We start from the raw sequence: 16,400 nt of genomic DNA, 5'->3' as shown, positions 1-16,400 counted from the left end.
TTCTGACACATCTACTTCACAAAATTTCACAAATTTTTTTTATAAATAAAACATGCATTTTTAGAAAATCTCCCGCAAGTTTGCTGGAAATTCAAATTGTGTATGTGTATTTTTTTTTTAATTTTTAGAAAAGCGTAAGCAAAACATTGCTTGTCCAACAGGAACATCTGCAACCATTTAATCTGGCCAATATTTCACTCGGTGCTGAGGCCTGACAAGCAGCCGCCACGTTTTTCGCCGGCGCGCTGCGTGCATGTTCAACTTTGTACACGCGGCCATTTATTCTGATAGGGGTGTCTGCGCAAAATTCGCGAGAGCGATTTTCAATTACAAGTGCCACTCGATTTGCAGCTTATTTCGCACACCCCAATGTCCGATGATGATTATTATTATCGTCGGCTGGTGCGGACGCAATTTGTTATTATTTTATCGCTGCCGCTCTCGTGCGTAATTTTAATCCGGCGAAATTCGCCACTGCGGCGGCTTTTTCTTCGTGCCGGCTGCTGTTTCATGACGATTATATCTCAATTTATTCCTCGCTGCAACGAACAAAACATTTTCGCCTGAAATCACGTCCATTTGGCCATCATCGCCGAGTGCGAGAGTTTTTATTGGTCCACCCGGCGGATGATAATTGTGCGGCCCGGCTGATTACGAGAAGTGCGCCTCTGCTCTTCATTACCACTCGAAAAATAATAGAATATAAAAATAAAATAAAAGCGCCGGGACTCGTTTTTATTTTATTTCACCCCGCCTGTTATTCAGGCTTTGCTCGCTCTCTGGCTCGGGTTTGTGCTACTTTTGTAGTTAAACATTGCCGACGGTGTGTGCGCAGGAATGAATTTAACATGATGCTTTTATTCGCGCCAAACGCTGCCAGGGTTGCCAGGTTCCGCAGGGACCGGCACAAGGAGTTTCCAAGAACGGTTCCATCTTTCCCTCTGGATCTCCCTTGAGCAAATATTGTGTGTTCAAAAGAAGCTCCTGTTCCGCAGCAATTTTTGGGGGAAATGCTCTATTAAATATTCAGGCTTATAAGATTTCCGTCTTTAATCTTGACAAGAAAATTGGTAAACGTTGGTTTTGACCTGGAAATTGAGTAAACCAACAAAAATAAATAACAAATTAAAAAAACCTTTTTAATTGGAGTTATATTATTAAAGATCTAAAAAATTTGAAGTAAAAATTATGAACAATGATTTTTTTTTTTTTAAATTTTTAATTGTGAAAGTTCTGTATGAACATATATAAAAATTACACATTTCCATACAACTGAACGACACTCAGAAAATGAAGATGTGTCAGATGTGTGAGTGAAAAGCCAGCGTACACGCAAGTGGGTCCTCTTTAAAATTGACAGAGCGCTGTCGTGCGGCCCTTTTATCCGACTGTGAAAACACGCCCGCTGAAATTTTGACTCTTTTTCATGGTTTATGTGGCAACTTTTCATGTTCATCGCAGTTTTCCCTGCGCCTTTACGACCGCATTTTTTAGCAGCATTCATTTCTTTTGCCGAAAGGCATATGGTCGAGAGCGGAAAGGTAGTTATTTTTTATGGTAGACTCCTTCCTGCCGTGCAAGCCGCGCTCTGGTCACGCAGGTTGCATACATTCACGGCGTTACGGTGGAATTTGCATTCTGACAGCAAAACTGCCAATTTAAACCTGCGAGAAATCACTGCGAACAAAGTTTTTAATTAAATTGAGTTTTGATTTGTGTTCCTTTTTTGCGTGTGCCAAAATTCCTGATTTCGATAGGAAAAAAATACGCTTTTTATCTACATCATTTACATGTAATGCAACAGGCTGTATTTTGTTGCATGTCCTTCACAAAAAAAATTTTAAACTTGAATGACATTGAATGAGAGGTTTAAATTAATTGCAGCATCCATAGCAGTGTTATTTTTTATTATTATTATTAAACTGCGCTAAATTTGATTTCAAATCAATTATCTTTAACAAAAAATTGAACATTTGTTTTAATTTCTAAATTATAGTCAATTTTCCTGAAATTCGGATTGGCCCTTGATTGATTTGCGGACAATCTTGCGGTCATTTGCGAGTAATGTTGTAGTGGTCAAGGCTTGTTGAAATCTCTGGCAACCCGCGGCGCACTGATGCTGATGATGACGTACAGCAGCTTTTCCATAATGAGCAGCCCCGTAACACAATAGAGAGCGGCGGGCGGAGAACAATGAGCGACGGCGAAGCGAAAGACGAGAGAGAAAATCGGTGGCGAGAGCGAAAGACGAGAGAGAAAATCGGTGGCGAGAGCGAAAGGCGGGCGCGTGCCTCTCGCTTTAGTTCAAGTTGACAAGCTCCTCTCTCTCTTTCTCGCTCGTTCACTGGCGGCCTTAAAAATTATTTACACAATGCGCGATGCAGGTTAAAAATACACCACCTCCGAAGTTATGCGTGGCGTTCGCAGCTGCGGCGTTTTATTTCCACCGCCGAGTTCTTTTTCTTTGTGTTCAACTGTTGCCGGCGATGTATAAAAAAATAAAAACACTCCAACTTGCCAATACCAACCACTCTATTCGAGGTGTTTAATTGTTTATAAGCAAGGCCCGTTCACCCTGCATTCCTTTCCTCTTTTTGTGTGCTTATTTTTGCCAAGAAATGCGAAAAACAACCGAAATTCTGTAGGTTAATTTAAAAAAAGGTATTTTTTCTATTTTTTGCTGTAGCTAGAAATAAATAAACATTAAAATTAAATTGAAAAAATGATTGAGTAATAAATTCATCATTAATTTCAATTTCAAATAATTTTATGTTATGTTTTGTTGCCTCCAAATTTATACTTTCTGAAAATTTTCACATAAAACTTTTGGTTCAATTGTTCAATAACATATTAAGCTAAATTATCATACTTTCAGAGCTCTAACAAGCATATAATTAAATAAACAATTTTATTCATTAAAAAGACCAATTTAATATTGCAAAACAAGTGATATCAATTTAAAACTGCGTGGAATTTTTCCTCTTTGTTCGACACTTTTGCAAAGCGTGGCATTTTCTACGATTTCGCAGCGGGCAAATTGTCGCAGCGATATTGGCACAATGCAGCAGGGAATCGGCACTCGCTCGCCGGCTCAGCTCACGCACTCGTACACATTCAATTTCGCGGCATAATGCATGTATCGCAAATTGATATGCTGGGCGGGCGGGCGGGCCCGAAAGCCACGCTTGGCTGCCGCCGTCGACACAGAAAGGGCCCTTTTGCTCTCGAGCCGCCGCTGGCTGGCTGCTCTACAAATGCCTTCTATACACAATCGCGAAAGGAACTTTGATTTTGTTGATGGTGCACGCAATATTGATACACGTACGTACGTACGTACAGCCGGAACACCATGTATTATGCCGAAGAAAGGCGCCGCGATAGACGTGGAAATTTGAGCTGCGCGAATTTGCGCACTCCATTCGCCATGGCAACTGCAGAAGTCTGTTATTGAACGACGTGAACGTCAGTGCCTTCCAAAGATTGCTAAAGAAATTGAGTTAGCCTCCAAATTCAAATTACTTTGGCCCCGTTTAGCACATTTATTTGCGCAGAGATTTCAAATTAAATGTACAAAAATAGAAATAATCTATCGCAAAATTTTGCAAAAAAAAAAAATAATTATATCGCATTATCTAAAAAAAATCACGCACACTTTCAATATTTGAAAAAAAAAGTAATATTATCGAATGACTTTGCAATGAATATTGTGAATTTTTGTTTAGTTTTAAATGCTTTGTTTTGCGTTTCTCTGGTCATTTCATTTGCAATAATTTTAATAGAGAAATGGAATTTATGATAAACTTTGAAAAATGAAATTCCGTTTGAAATTATTTAATGGGTGAATTTGAATTTAATTAAATTTCTATTTGATATAACATTAAATTTTTCAAACACAAAAGCGCAAACAGAAAAGATGAAGTGGTTTTTTTTTTATATGTGTCTGATATTGATCTAGCTCAACATTATTTCCATGCACTCGACTGGTCCAGAAGGGCCGGCGGACTTTATATTCATACCGACGCAGTGTGCCGGCCTGAGCATGTAGCACCTCATTTTTTGCTCTCCCTCTCGCACATCCGTATGTCAAGAAAGTGCCAGCGCAAATTCCCTTTCCCACACCGTGCTCAAACCTGAATTCCGTCACTTTATCTCCTTTGTCAACAGAAATTTCCTCTCGCCGAGAGAATAATTCAAAACAAAGAATTAAGGCGCACGATTAAATTTAGTTCCGACAGAGCCAAACCAATATTTCAAAATCAGACAATGAAATAACTGCCGCTCCCGGCGGAATATGATTGGAAAACGCATGCATGTCGAGACTCATTAATAACCGCGCGGCCCAAAACGTTGGCAAACGTCCGCGATCGATACCCGATTGGGAATTCAATCTTTCTGCAGCAGCAGCCCGGCAGCCAGCACGCGCCGGCACACAAATTAATCTTGTTCGAAATCCCCAAGAAAAGCGCAAAACCCGCAAGATAAAAGCAGCGCGCAGAACAATTAAGAGGAAAACCGAACTGCGAGTTTGTAGTTGAGAGCCAGGGTGCTTCGGAGTTTGTTGGCAGTAATTCAAGCGAAACTGCTTAGGCCGGCCAGAGATGGGTCGACTGATAATAAATTTATTTGATATTAATTATAACAAGCGCCGGGTCACAAGCTCAAAGCGAGATTAAACTCGGGGGTGCCGAAAGCAGGGCCGCATGTGCTGGGTTTCAATTTGGCCGCCCTGCTTGTCCATCTTGCATTATGTTGCTTGGGTTCTCTGGGGAGATTTCGAGATGATCACTCGTCGCTCGTAATGTAGTGGAACTAATCGCCTGTGTGACTGAACGCCCTTTTTCATTTCACTTTGGCCCCGGCACTAAAACTTGGCCCCAGAGTGATTTAAAAGTAGCAGTCTCGAGAGCTTGAAATCTGCTTTGAAGCTGCGAAACGTGCGCACTCTTAACCTAATGGAATGAAATGTGCTTTTTGAAAAATGCCTTTGCTTCTCAGAATCTGTTTCATTTCGTGACCAGCAAGAGAAGTTTCCTAGTCTGGCGCGTGTATTTCAGGAATGAAACTACTCGCCCTTAAAATGTTCAAAGAACATCATTTTTTATCTCAATTTCTATGTACATGTAAAAAAAAAGAAATGATCTATTCATTAGTGATAATTTGATCTCTCGTACAAACAATCATTAATTAAAGCTAACAAACAACGCTTAGCCCTGTGAATACAAATTAATTCGCAGTTTAAAATAAGCAGCGCACACTACAGCATTATTTAATCATGCATGTGTCTCCCACTCAAGCGACCGTCATGTCATCACGTGCACGTGCCGACAGACTAATTGGCAGACGCGCAACACAAACACAAATAACCTGCAGTAATTTCGCGATCGGCCGAGATAATAATCACACTTTGACTAGGTGCTGTAAATCGCAATTAAAGACCGATGCGGATTTTTTATCTTATCTTCGGGCCAATCGGGCGCCAGATCCAATTACCAGGCTCGTTTTTGCTCTGCTCGCTGCCGCGACCCTAATGAATCTGCCCGCATCACATCGAAAAGCAATAACAACACATTGCACCGCAAACAATCCGATTTTTCCGCCCAATCCTGCGAAACTGCTTTGGGTGTTTGTGGCTCTAGCCAATTATTTGGGATCGAATGGTCAGAAGGGAAGCAAAATCCATCTAATTTTAAGGTTAGGCCAAATTGACTGGAATTATTTGTACACAATCCATTATCTGCAAGTTATATTTAATTTTAAATCATTTCTCTAAATTATAAGGCAATTTTATTTTTTTTTAATTAATTTTTATTTTAAATCCAAACAGATTGTTCAAATTGTTAAAATTTTTAGCCGAAAATTATTGTGCAGAGAAAACCCATTACCAAGATTCAGCTACTTATGCAGAAATTTTGCCAAGAAAAGCAAGTCAAGTGTCTGTTTTGTACAAGTTATAGCCGCTACATGTGTGTGTGTATTTAAATTTTATATTATGCTCTCGCCCAATTTCCATATTTATTATCTCCGGCGGCGGGCCGGCTGTGCGCTCGACCGGCGCGAGGCAAGGCGTTTTAAACGAAGCCATTAAATTTACACGGAGAGTTTGAGTTAAGAGATAATTGAAGTAAAAAGCGCTGCCGGCAACCCTCTTGAAGCGCCCTCGACAACACTCGCGTGGAAATTGCGCGCTACAAGCTATTTTTTCCCACCCCTTTTTCGCCGGGGCAGTTTAGGGCCGCGTATCTTTATTGCGCGGTGGTGCAAAGCGAATGCGCAATTTTACGAGTGTATATATTTCGGTCGCTCGGCTCGCGGATTCTAGTCCTTCTTTTCCCGTTCGATACCTCGACCGATTTGCATAAAGCGGCGAATGAAAATGGAAATTGGTGCGGCTCACACAAAACAAATTCGGTCATTTCTCTCCTTGTCTCTGCGAACGAGAATGGAAATTTTTCTTGGCGCTCGCATACGTCTCGGTTCCGAGTGAGTGACAAAGTGCGTCCACTTTGCCCATTTCAACACCACTTGGCACGCAACTTTGTCATCACTCAACCCACCGGCTACACTTACATGTGTGCAATTGTGGTACATACGTTTGTGTGCGCACAGATTGCTGCCCGATTTCGGTGCGTCGATCTGCCTGAAAAGAATAAAAGGGCCATTCAATTTGTTCCTGGTGAATAGTTCGAGGAAAGTCGGTCTTTTGTTCGTAAAGAAACAACTCCACCAGGAAAGTAACAATATTATGGAAGTTTTATTTGAATTAATTTCTCTCCCTTATTTTATGTTTTAACGCGTAAATAAAAAGTTTCACCATACAAATTTTCGAGAACAACTTTTTTCGAAACAGCTCAGTTGTTATATTGTATAGCCGTCGCTTTTATATTATTTGGTTTAAATTAGGGGAGAGCGAAATTTCCGCCGACAAAGGCAAAATCAGCCTGGTTTTAGTGTGCGTCGCGAATATGCTGGCGATTATCCAACAGGCTTAATGAATTTTTCAAATGGATTTCAGTTGATTTTAACGTCGACTGTCAACAACAAACAGAGAGAGCCTGCTTTGCTTTTGCCTGGGCAGTGGATTGTTTGCTGAAATGGCGAATTGCGAGAAAGTGTTTCGCGGAAATTTAGCGACGCGTGGGACGCTTTCCAATTTCCACGTTGGATACAAGAGAAAAAAGATTTTGCTAAACCCTTTTATCTTGAAGCGAATTTCTAGAGCTGCAAAAAATTTCTAATCTGTGAACAACATAGGCAACCTGAATACACGGGCGTTGCGCAGATTGCATAAGTCCTCGTTTTATTTATTTTTTAAAACATTGTTTGAGTGTAGAAGAAAGTTTGGAAAGTTACATAGTGATATGGACTATGTATGGAGTAGTTGACACGTTCATTTTGTAGTATTTTTTGCTCAACATACCTAAAATGACAAACTTTCCAAAGAATGCGTTGTAATTGAGATATTTTACTGCAATATCATGCGTTTAGTTTTTAATATTCCTAATGAACGAGACAGGGAGGAGGGGATCTGGCCTTATTTTTCTGTAGCGCAGCAGGCACCACTGAAGTTTGTATTTTATTTATTTATTTTTAAAAGAATTGATTAATTAATTATTGTTGTCTATTTTTCTAAATTATTGCAAATTTTTTATTTGTTGGATAAAACAGCACCACCACTATCAAGAATTTTGCTAAAACTTCCGACACCAAAAAGACCCAATTCATGACATTAGTTTCAATTTTCAGCTGGGACGAAAGTATTAAAAATTTTAGTGTTGTCGTTTATTTGTACAAATTAGTAAAAACATATTTGATAATTAGTCAGTTTTTTTTAACTTTAATTTTGCTAGTTTTTTTCAATTCTAAATTAAATTATAAAAGGTGCGACCCTGTTCTGCTGAATCAAGCCAATAAACACAAAATAAAACGGATCATAGAAATAGTTCAATTTTGAAATTAATGATCTGAAATCCGCGACCCGGAGTAAGCGGCTTTAATTGGTAGGCGTTGCGAAAGAAGCGCCGCAAATTTTAGCACGGGCGCCACTAGAGTAGAGATAATTGAAAATTTGCTTGGCGTGCTAATTTTTTGACGTTGTGCCACGCGCGCGGGCCGGCGACCGGTCGGCGAGTTTGCGGAACACTCGAAATTCTGGCAGCGCCCGTCGGGAGGGCGGGACGAAATTTATGTGCTCAAATGACAGGCACACGTCTCTCTCTTCACTTGTCGTATATTTATACGCACCCTCGGCAGCAACAGCCGCGCTCCAAAATGCTGCCGAGTCGAATTTGAATGCCGAGGTGCGCGTCTGCTCCTCTTATCTGCCGAGTTCGTTTCTGCGATAATGACGGTGTCGAGCGGCGACGAGCACTTGACTTTGCGCGAAAAGAAGCGAAAATTAAGATTGAGAACTTCGTCCGCATTCATGACGCTGGAAGGAATTAAGTGGTGTGCGGCGGCGTGTGTGAGTTCGAGTGGCGAGGGGACGTGAAACGTAGGGGTTTAAAAATGAAAAGTGCAAATTTTGCATCATCAGTCTTCAATTGTTTGTTGAATTTCAAGAACGTTCTCAACAGGTTTATTGGAAATTAAATAAAAGTCTGAATATTGATTTTTTTAACACTGTCATTTAATTTTTTAATTTAATCATAATGAAAAGGAAAGTTTTAAAATGAAAAATAAAAAAAAACACTAGATTTTTCCAATAAAAACGTTGTTAACAAAAACCTCATCGACGAGATCCCCTCTCAAAAATCTAATCCCGCCATTCAACTCTCGCCAAACAAAGCCGAACGCAATCAGCCTCTTTTATTCTCTCACTTCCCCACGCCGGCAAAGCTCCTGCGCGCCGACCCTAATAAAATATTTGCCAGGCTGTGCCCCTTCCGCCCAGACCGCTTCTAATGCATAAGAAAGTTTGCATGCTAATAATTGATTCGCCCTTCTCCGCCTACTCTATCTATCTATATGGTGATGGCCTGTCGCTGCTCTAACCCTGGTGCGTGTTTGTTTTTGATCCAACAGCCCTGCTCTCAGGCACCCTGCGGACCTACACGCGCGTCAGCTGCGACGACAATGCGGTGACCTTGCGCTGCCCACAGGGCACGACCATCTCCGTGCAGCGCGCCCAGTACGAGAGCGACGACCAGTGCCTCTGCAAGAACGGCCAGTGCGTCGCCACCTCGTCGCCTGCGGACAGCAATGCACTCTGCGTCTGGCCCCACGCCCTCCAGGTAATTATCAAATTCCAATCAATCGAAACGCATCCTATAATTTATTCAACTCAATCATCAATTTCAAAACATAATCACACATAAAACTATTGATTTTTGAAAATTTTATTTTCCAAATGGATGAAAAAATTTACAAAAACTGTTACATTTGAAGGAAAATGCAAAATATTTCCGGGTAATTAAATTTTAAATAAAATGAAATTAAAGAAAACAATTTCAAATAAATTTTTAAATTAGAAATATCAAATTTTAGAACTGGATATTTTCAGTGGAAAATTTATAAAAAAAAAATCAAAGCTCTGCCCTTAGTGAAACAAGCAACCTTTCACACAAAATTAAGCTATTGTATAAATCGGAATTAAAAATTGAAAAGCAAGAAATCAATTCCTTCGATAGCCAAACAAAGTGCACACACTGCACTCTCCTTTCGCTCTATTTCTCTGCAGACGTCGAACGTGTGCTTTAAACTAGGAAGTCTTCCCATTTGTTATTTTTTGCTTCTTTTCCACACTCGAACAAAGATGTCCTGAGTCATCCAGGCGGAAGCAAAACGAGCGCGTCTTGTGTTGCTTTGCAGAACGTCGGGAGCTTTGTTCGGACTTGCGATGATCAAAGTGAAGGAGACGAGGAGCTTGCATTTTGTTCTGGTTGCACAAAGTTGCGAGTCAAATTAAAAATGGGAGCATCGATGTCAGAAGTTGATTCAACAGGGTGTTGCACAGCAATTGCTCTCTTGCATGCGAAAACTTTTCATTCCTCTAAAACTTTTGCTTCACTTTTAATGTCTTTTATTTATATAAATTCAATAAAATTTTATTAAGATTTTTATCCTAGAAAATAAAATTAAAACATTCTATTTATTTATTCTTTTTTTTATTAAGGGGAAATAATTTTTATTTAAATGTTTTCATAACAATTTCTCCCCCTTCATATTTATCATGGACAAGATCTGTTTTTTTTTTTTAGTTTTTAAAGTACAGTTGACCGATGGCCGCCTCTTGGGGTCAGTTGCACTTTTATTTTTCCATTTTTTCAACCAGATTAGCAAATTTCAATTTAAATGAGTGAAAATTGCCATTCTTTAAAAGTTCTAGTGATGTTTGCACAAAGTATTTTTCGTGTGGATGGTTGCTTGATTTGCTGACGCAAGAGTGATCTTTGCAAACAAAATTCGCAGTCCGTTATTTGCCACTTTCCTCGGAAATGGAAGAGGGTCTGGCGGAAAATTAGCATTTTGCCTCGAAAGTCAAATTTGCCGATCGGCTGAGTGCTCGCGGAGTGTCAACAGAGCAGAGGAAAGTGAGGGTGCGGCTGACGACCGGTTGGCATTGGCACTTTTTCCTCTTGAGGCGCAGCAACTTTTCGCCCCTCGACTTGTTTGACTCGCTCTTTCATAAGAGGCACAAAATTTGCCAAAACACGTCCCGAAGGCGGCGGGACGATGATGTTGTGCTGATGGAGAATAATTTTTATTGATTTTGCAATCACCGAGAAAGCGGTCTCGTGAACGAGCAACCTTCCACCCACCCCAACAAGGACCATTATTTATTTCAACCTCTCTGCGCTGCTCCGGTAGCGAATAGAGAGGTGCCCTTTTTATATATAGAAAAGGAGCCGGGGTCACTCTCCTCCTCCGGCTTTTCCAGCGGCAGCTAATCTGTGGTGTAGTATTCTTTATTGCAGACGGTGGTGGAGGCCTGCCAGAAAAAGAGGAACTGCAAGTTCCATACGTCACCCAAATCTTACGGCGGCGATCCGTGCCCGAGCTCACGCAAGGCTGTAAAAGTGGCTTACAAGTGCAGGCCGTGTAAGTGCCCTATATTTACTTTGCATTTAAAAAAGCGAATAGTGTCCTCCCTCCCTGACCCCGACAAGTGCCTCATTTGAGTCAAGTGCTGGGAAGATAAAATTTCACTCATTTATCAGTTCGAGTCAAATCCATTCGAAGGCAAAATACCTCAAAACGTTTCCCATACAAAATCGTTCAAAAGTAGAAAAGACAAAAATTAAAGACCCACTCCGGTCATTTGTATTGCTCTTTATTATGAAAGATTGCTAAATTTCGAGTATATCTTTTGAAAACAATATGTTCCCAAACCGTTGCGATTTGCGATGCAATCAAAAGAAACCCTAATACGAGTGATTGGCAACTCAATTCTCACATTTTTTTCGTGCGAATCACTCGTATTTTAGGTTTTGGAATTTTCACATGTAGTGTTGTGTGTTGTCACAAGATATACTCGAAATTAAGCAATCTTTGAGAATAAAGAGCAATACAAATGACCGGAGTGGATCTTTAAATGAAATTTTTTCCAAAACTCTGGAATAAATATAATATGACCATGACAAATTACAAATTTAAGTTTCTCTCGAGAGGAAAAAATTCGTCCTGGTCAGACGGAAAAAGAGACACGCGGGTAGCAATTTTTCGTTTTCCCAGGCCGTCGTCAGTGCTCTCGGCGCTGAATATTTCAGCGGGCTTCCTCTTTTGGCAGGCGCTGACGCAAAAGGTTCCGATTCCATGCACCTGCCCGGTGCACACCCGCTTTTTTTCCAGCCCCCCGGAGTGTAATAATTCAAAACCCATCATATTCCTGCCGCACAGTAGATTATTACCGCTATAAATTAGTCGCTCAAGTGCCATCTCATTCTTCTTTTTTTTATCAACTCGTTCGCCGGCCCCGGTATAATGTAATATCTCCCTTTCCGCTCTTTTCTGAATCGGACACCCAGCCCAGCCCCTGCCATCGCGATGTAACAAAACAGGGCAGCTTTATTGCGTTGCATTCTTTGCCAGCAGTGAGAGATAAATGGTGTAATCGTGTTTTCCAGATGAGTTTCGTTCCAAAGTCGCCTGCATGAACGAGCTGGTGCAGATCAAGTGCAACCCACACTCGCGAATCGCCGTCTACTCGGCCAGTTTCGGCCGCACCGAGTACGAGAGCATCCAGTGCCCGCAACCCCAGGGGGTTCCTGAGGAAAGTAAGTCCGAGTGCAATGATGATGATGATCCTCTTCAGCTACCCCAACCCCAACTAACTTTCCTTTCTTTGTTTACGTGTGGCTGATGCTGCGTGGGCTTTGCTGAAATTAGTCGCGTTTTTCGGGCGAAAAGTCTCGAGACGGCCGAGGGAGTTAACTTCATGAAGCTGCTAAGCCGGTCGATTCGTTTCTCCCGACCGGGCAAAAGTTTCGCGTGTATTTCGAGCTGCTCGTTGTGTGCATGTATGCACGTGTCTGCCAGATGCAAAGAAAATATATCCCGACCGTGCGAAATGGGCTCTTCGGACTGCCGGCTTTTTGTGTGTCTGACTTTCTCACCTGACACACCTCGCCTGCTTTTATAGAGTAGCACAGCGGTTAAGTGGGCGATGATGATTTTCCCAGTTGAAGTACAATTAAGTGGTGCAGAGTTATTACTCGATCATTTCTCTTATTATTTATATGGGGTTCCTTTTTATTAAAAAAAAACTAGTTCTAAATATTCTTGTAGTTAATTTTAAAAAAATAATAAGACAATGGAATCCGCAAGTACAATGTAATTAATTGCAGTTGGAGATTTTTATTTTTCAAAAGCAAGACTAAATTTGGTGAAAATCCCTATTCCAAAGCGGCCTCTAATTATCTAATAACATCCCATCTGATGTCAAATGTATTGAGGGAATAATGTTAAATTAAAATCAGCGTATAAATTGATTTGAAAAAACGGTGTCAACATATTTTATTGTGGAGAGATTGAAAAGAGACGATTCGTTCAGGACTGCCAACCAAAAAAACATAGTCTGGAATATACTAGATATATACCAATTTATGTATTTAAATTCAAAATCAAATCCAAAATATTGAGAGATATTCACGTGCTGAGTTAGCTAAGCTCAGTTTTTAGTAAATTCATAATCCATAATTTTGTCTTGTAAACATTATTGAGCTACACAATAGATGCAGTACAGCCAGAATCCGCAACGACTTGTGCGAAAATCAATAAACGGAGCCTATCAAAACCGGGCGTCGTCGACACACACGTGTGCGCGGCACATACATTTAATTGAATCCGTGGTCCCAAAGTGCTAATTTCGCAAATTCCATGAGACGAAACAGAGCGTGCTGAAATTGAACACCGCGCTTTTGAGATCCGTTGTATTTTGAGCCGAGCTTACTTCCAACCGAATAGTTTGCGTGAAATCCAATCTGAGTTAATGTTGCACTTGTCGGCCGCCGCTAATTTGAATTCGAGGAACGCGTCCTGCACGCAAAACGCAGAATAGTTTTGTCCGTGTTGGTGTAATTTGCAGCAGAGCGAATTGTTGTGGTTCCGTCCGGCAAAATATCTTCATTAGCCCAAAGTGAATTCTCTCTCTCTCTCCTTATTCGAGACGGAAAGAATGGAAACGCACCCTGCTCTCGCCACTTGATAAATTGCTGCACGGATGAACACATTTATATAAACAGGACCCACGCGGTGATTAAACGCTTAGGAACGACGAGTTTCGCAACTTTGTACTTTCGAATGTCTCTGTTAATGCTTTCCTAAATGGCGCTAATTACGTGTGAAAATGTTGTTTGTTTTATCCGGCGCTCGTTAATTCCCGACGCACTTTTGTAGCCGCAAACTGCACACACGCCACGGCACGCTGTAATCGAGGGCAGCTAGGTGTGGAGCAGGATAATTTTGCCTGCTTGGGCGGATCCAGTCTGGCTGGCTGCCTCGTCTGCCCTGGCTGCGCTCGGCGCTCCGAATTATATTTAATTAATTTGACCTCCCCTCGGGGAATTAATTAGAAATCAATGAAGCTCTCTGCGTCCGGATTTTTTGCCGGGCGTCCTCCGACCTGAAAATTAAAGCGCAGCGACACACGTGGACGCTTTTTGCTCCGGTGTCCAATTAAACACACGATCTCTGCCCAATGGCGGTTTTTAAACGTTTTTTTTTTTTACCAAACTCTTCATTTGCAAATGTTTTTCCCTCTTTTTTTATCAATCGCCTTTTACATTTTAATTTGATATTTAAAGCCGAGACACGCTTAATTTTTTTTTCTTTTAGACAACCTTAAAACAATTTTTTAATAAATATTAAAAAATTGTAGTAGAATTTCACGATTGAGGGTTGATTCACGGTGTTTTGAATTTAAAGTCAGCTTTTCCTCGATGGGTTTTGTGAGTTGTTAAATTAAAATAGATTCAAATCACCATATATGAATTTTTTTAGTAACAAATCAATCTTTCGTGCATGGGCTTGTTCACTTTTCAATAAAAAAGTGCTATTAAATAAATTAAATTTGTCATCATTTTTCGTGTTTGTTAAATTAAACCGAAACAAAAACGTTTTTTACTGCTCTTCGTGTTTTTGCTTAACCTTGTAAATGAAAATGACATTACTCGCTAATGCCAAGCCATTACCCACTTCATGATGCCACGCGTTAAAAAGTTTTTGGGCCAAATTTATCATATAAAATCGGCGCTTTTTATCGCATCTGCCGAGGCATAAAACAAACTATACAGGCCAGACAGCGCAGGGTATTAATTTAGATTAAATTCGCAGACCTTGGTGGTTGTTGTTTGTTGCAGGCCCCTGCCCGGCTCTTTATCAGATTAACGAGCGAACTAACAAGGCTTTATACGCGCGCGCGTGTGTCATAGGCGAAAAATTCTCCCTTCCGCGCGGCATCCGGTGGGCGCGGCAGCCTCGGCCGCGCATTAATATTCATGTGTAAATTGCAGCTTATTACACTTTTGATGCTAACCGGCCGCGCGCCCAACTTTTCAAATGCCGAGTGAGCAAGATAGAGAATATAATAAAATAAAAATTCGCAGCGAGCGCGAAATGGAAAAAACTGATTTTCCGCGCCGACTGTTTCTTTCCTCATCCCGAGGCAGCTCAAAATACCTCATTCCTTGTTTTGCGTTTTGAATAATCTTTTTGCGTTGTTAGCACCACCGTGTATCATCTCTTCCCAGGACATATTACATTTTCACCTGCGCGCCATTCTCCTGTTGCCGTTGTTGTTGTTGTTTGTTTGTAATATAATAATATATCAGCACACGCATATTATGCACGTGGGCACAAAAAAGGCCCAAAGTTTGTGAATTGGCCAAAGTTTCGCCTGTTATGTGTATGGCCGGTCTTTTTCTCGGCAACTTTTGTCAAAGTTCATTCGCGTGTGTGTAAAATGAAATGGTTGCCTGCCCGGGTAATCTCGCCCTCAACAAAAAGGGCCTTTGTCGACGAGACTACAACTTTCTTCTTTTGCCAAGAAGTAGTTATCTCGAGAATTCATATTTCCCACTTCCACGCACGGCCCTACAGCAGCGCAGCTTTGCCGAAACTTTTCATGACGTCTGGCGGAATTTTAAAATTTAATTGCGGATTACTTAGAGGGAGGGCAAAGCAGAAGGGCGCGAAAATTAAGTTAACATGCAACGAGAATGCCCACGCCTTTTCTTTCTTTCTCTCTTTTTTTGTGCCGTATCTCCTTAATTAAAAGGCCCCGCGAAAGAAAGATTCGTCTTTTTGGGAGAAATTTTTAGCGCCGCCCGCCCAAGAGCTTTATTATTGTTTTAACACAACGGCGTGTTAATTAAGAAAGAGAGCCATTTAATCGCGGCCCCTCCCGTGCACTCTTTCTTCATCCCTCTAATTAAATTCGCATTGTGTGCTCAATTAAGATGATTGATTGATTAACTGGGTGCGTTTGACAGCGTGCTTGACGAGCTACGCGACGGAGACGGTGATGCAGCTGTGCCACGGCAAGAGACGCTGCCAGTTGAGCTCCGACACGGCCACTTTCGGCGACCCTTGCAGCGAAAACTCCCGCATGTACCTCAAAGTGGTCTACACGTGTGGTAAGTGACCAGCCTTTTCCCTCTTTGCGATAAATATTCAAGTGGATCCTTGGTAAAGAGAGGATGTAATTCAAACACTCTTTCCGCCGATCGATTTTATCTAGGAATCACCATTTTTGGCAAAACTATCTTGTTTGTTTGCTCAAGCCACCATCAGTCTAGTTAATTTTTTAAATCAATTTTTTTTTTAAATTTTTTTTTCATACACAAAGTAAAAAATATCAAACTGTCAATTTTCATTGTACAAAAAAAAAACGATTTAAAAAACTCATTTCAACACCATATTCATCCATCACTGTACTTTTGATTGACTTCCCTTTTTTATGGAAA

At 40.9% G+C, this 16,400-nt stretch overlaps 1 protein-coding gene across 4 annotated transcripts in view; it reads left to right on the top strand.

Annotated features, from left to right (window-relative positions):
- Nucleotides 1-16,400, top strand: part of LOC132201642 (protein eva-1) — a 48,017-nt gene that overhangs the window by 24,795 nt on the left and 6,822 nt on the right. For 3 of the 4 annotated variants that reach the window (XM_059627977.1, XM_059627996.1, XM_059627969.1), the window contains exons 2-5: nucleotides 9,022-9,230; nucleotides 10,899-11,037; nucleotides 12,063-12,212; nucleotides 15,927-16,070. In XM_059627977.1, the coding sequence (XP_059483960.1) occupies nucleotides 9,022-9,230; nucleotides 10,899-11,037; nucleotides 12,063-12,212; nucleotides 15,927-16,070 (642 nt within the window). The remainder of the gene's footprint in view (nucleotides 1-9,021; nucleotides 9,231-10,898; nucleotides 11,038-12,062; nucleotides 12,213-15,926; nucleotides 16,071-16,400) is intronic. The other variant, XM_059627986.1, reaches the window with a different exon arrangement.

The sequence above is a fragment of the Neocloeon triangulifer genome, unplaced genomic scaffold (genome assembly GCF_031216515.1).
Source record: "Neocloeon triangulifer isolate White Clay Creek 2 clone unplaced genomic scaffold, ASM3121651v1 ptg000001l, whole genome shotgun sequence".
NCBI lineage: Eukaryota > Metazoa > Arthropoda > Insecta > Ephemeroptera > Baetidae > Neocloeon > Neocloeon triangulifer.
Note: the sequence above shows the minus strand (reverse complement) of the source record. Positions and strands in the feature narration are given on the sequence as shown.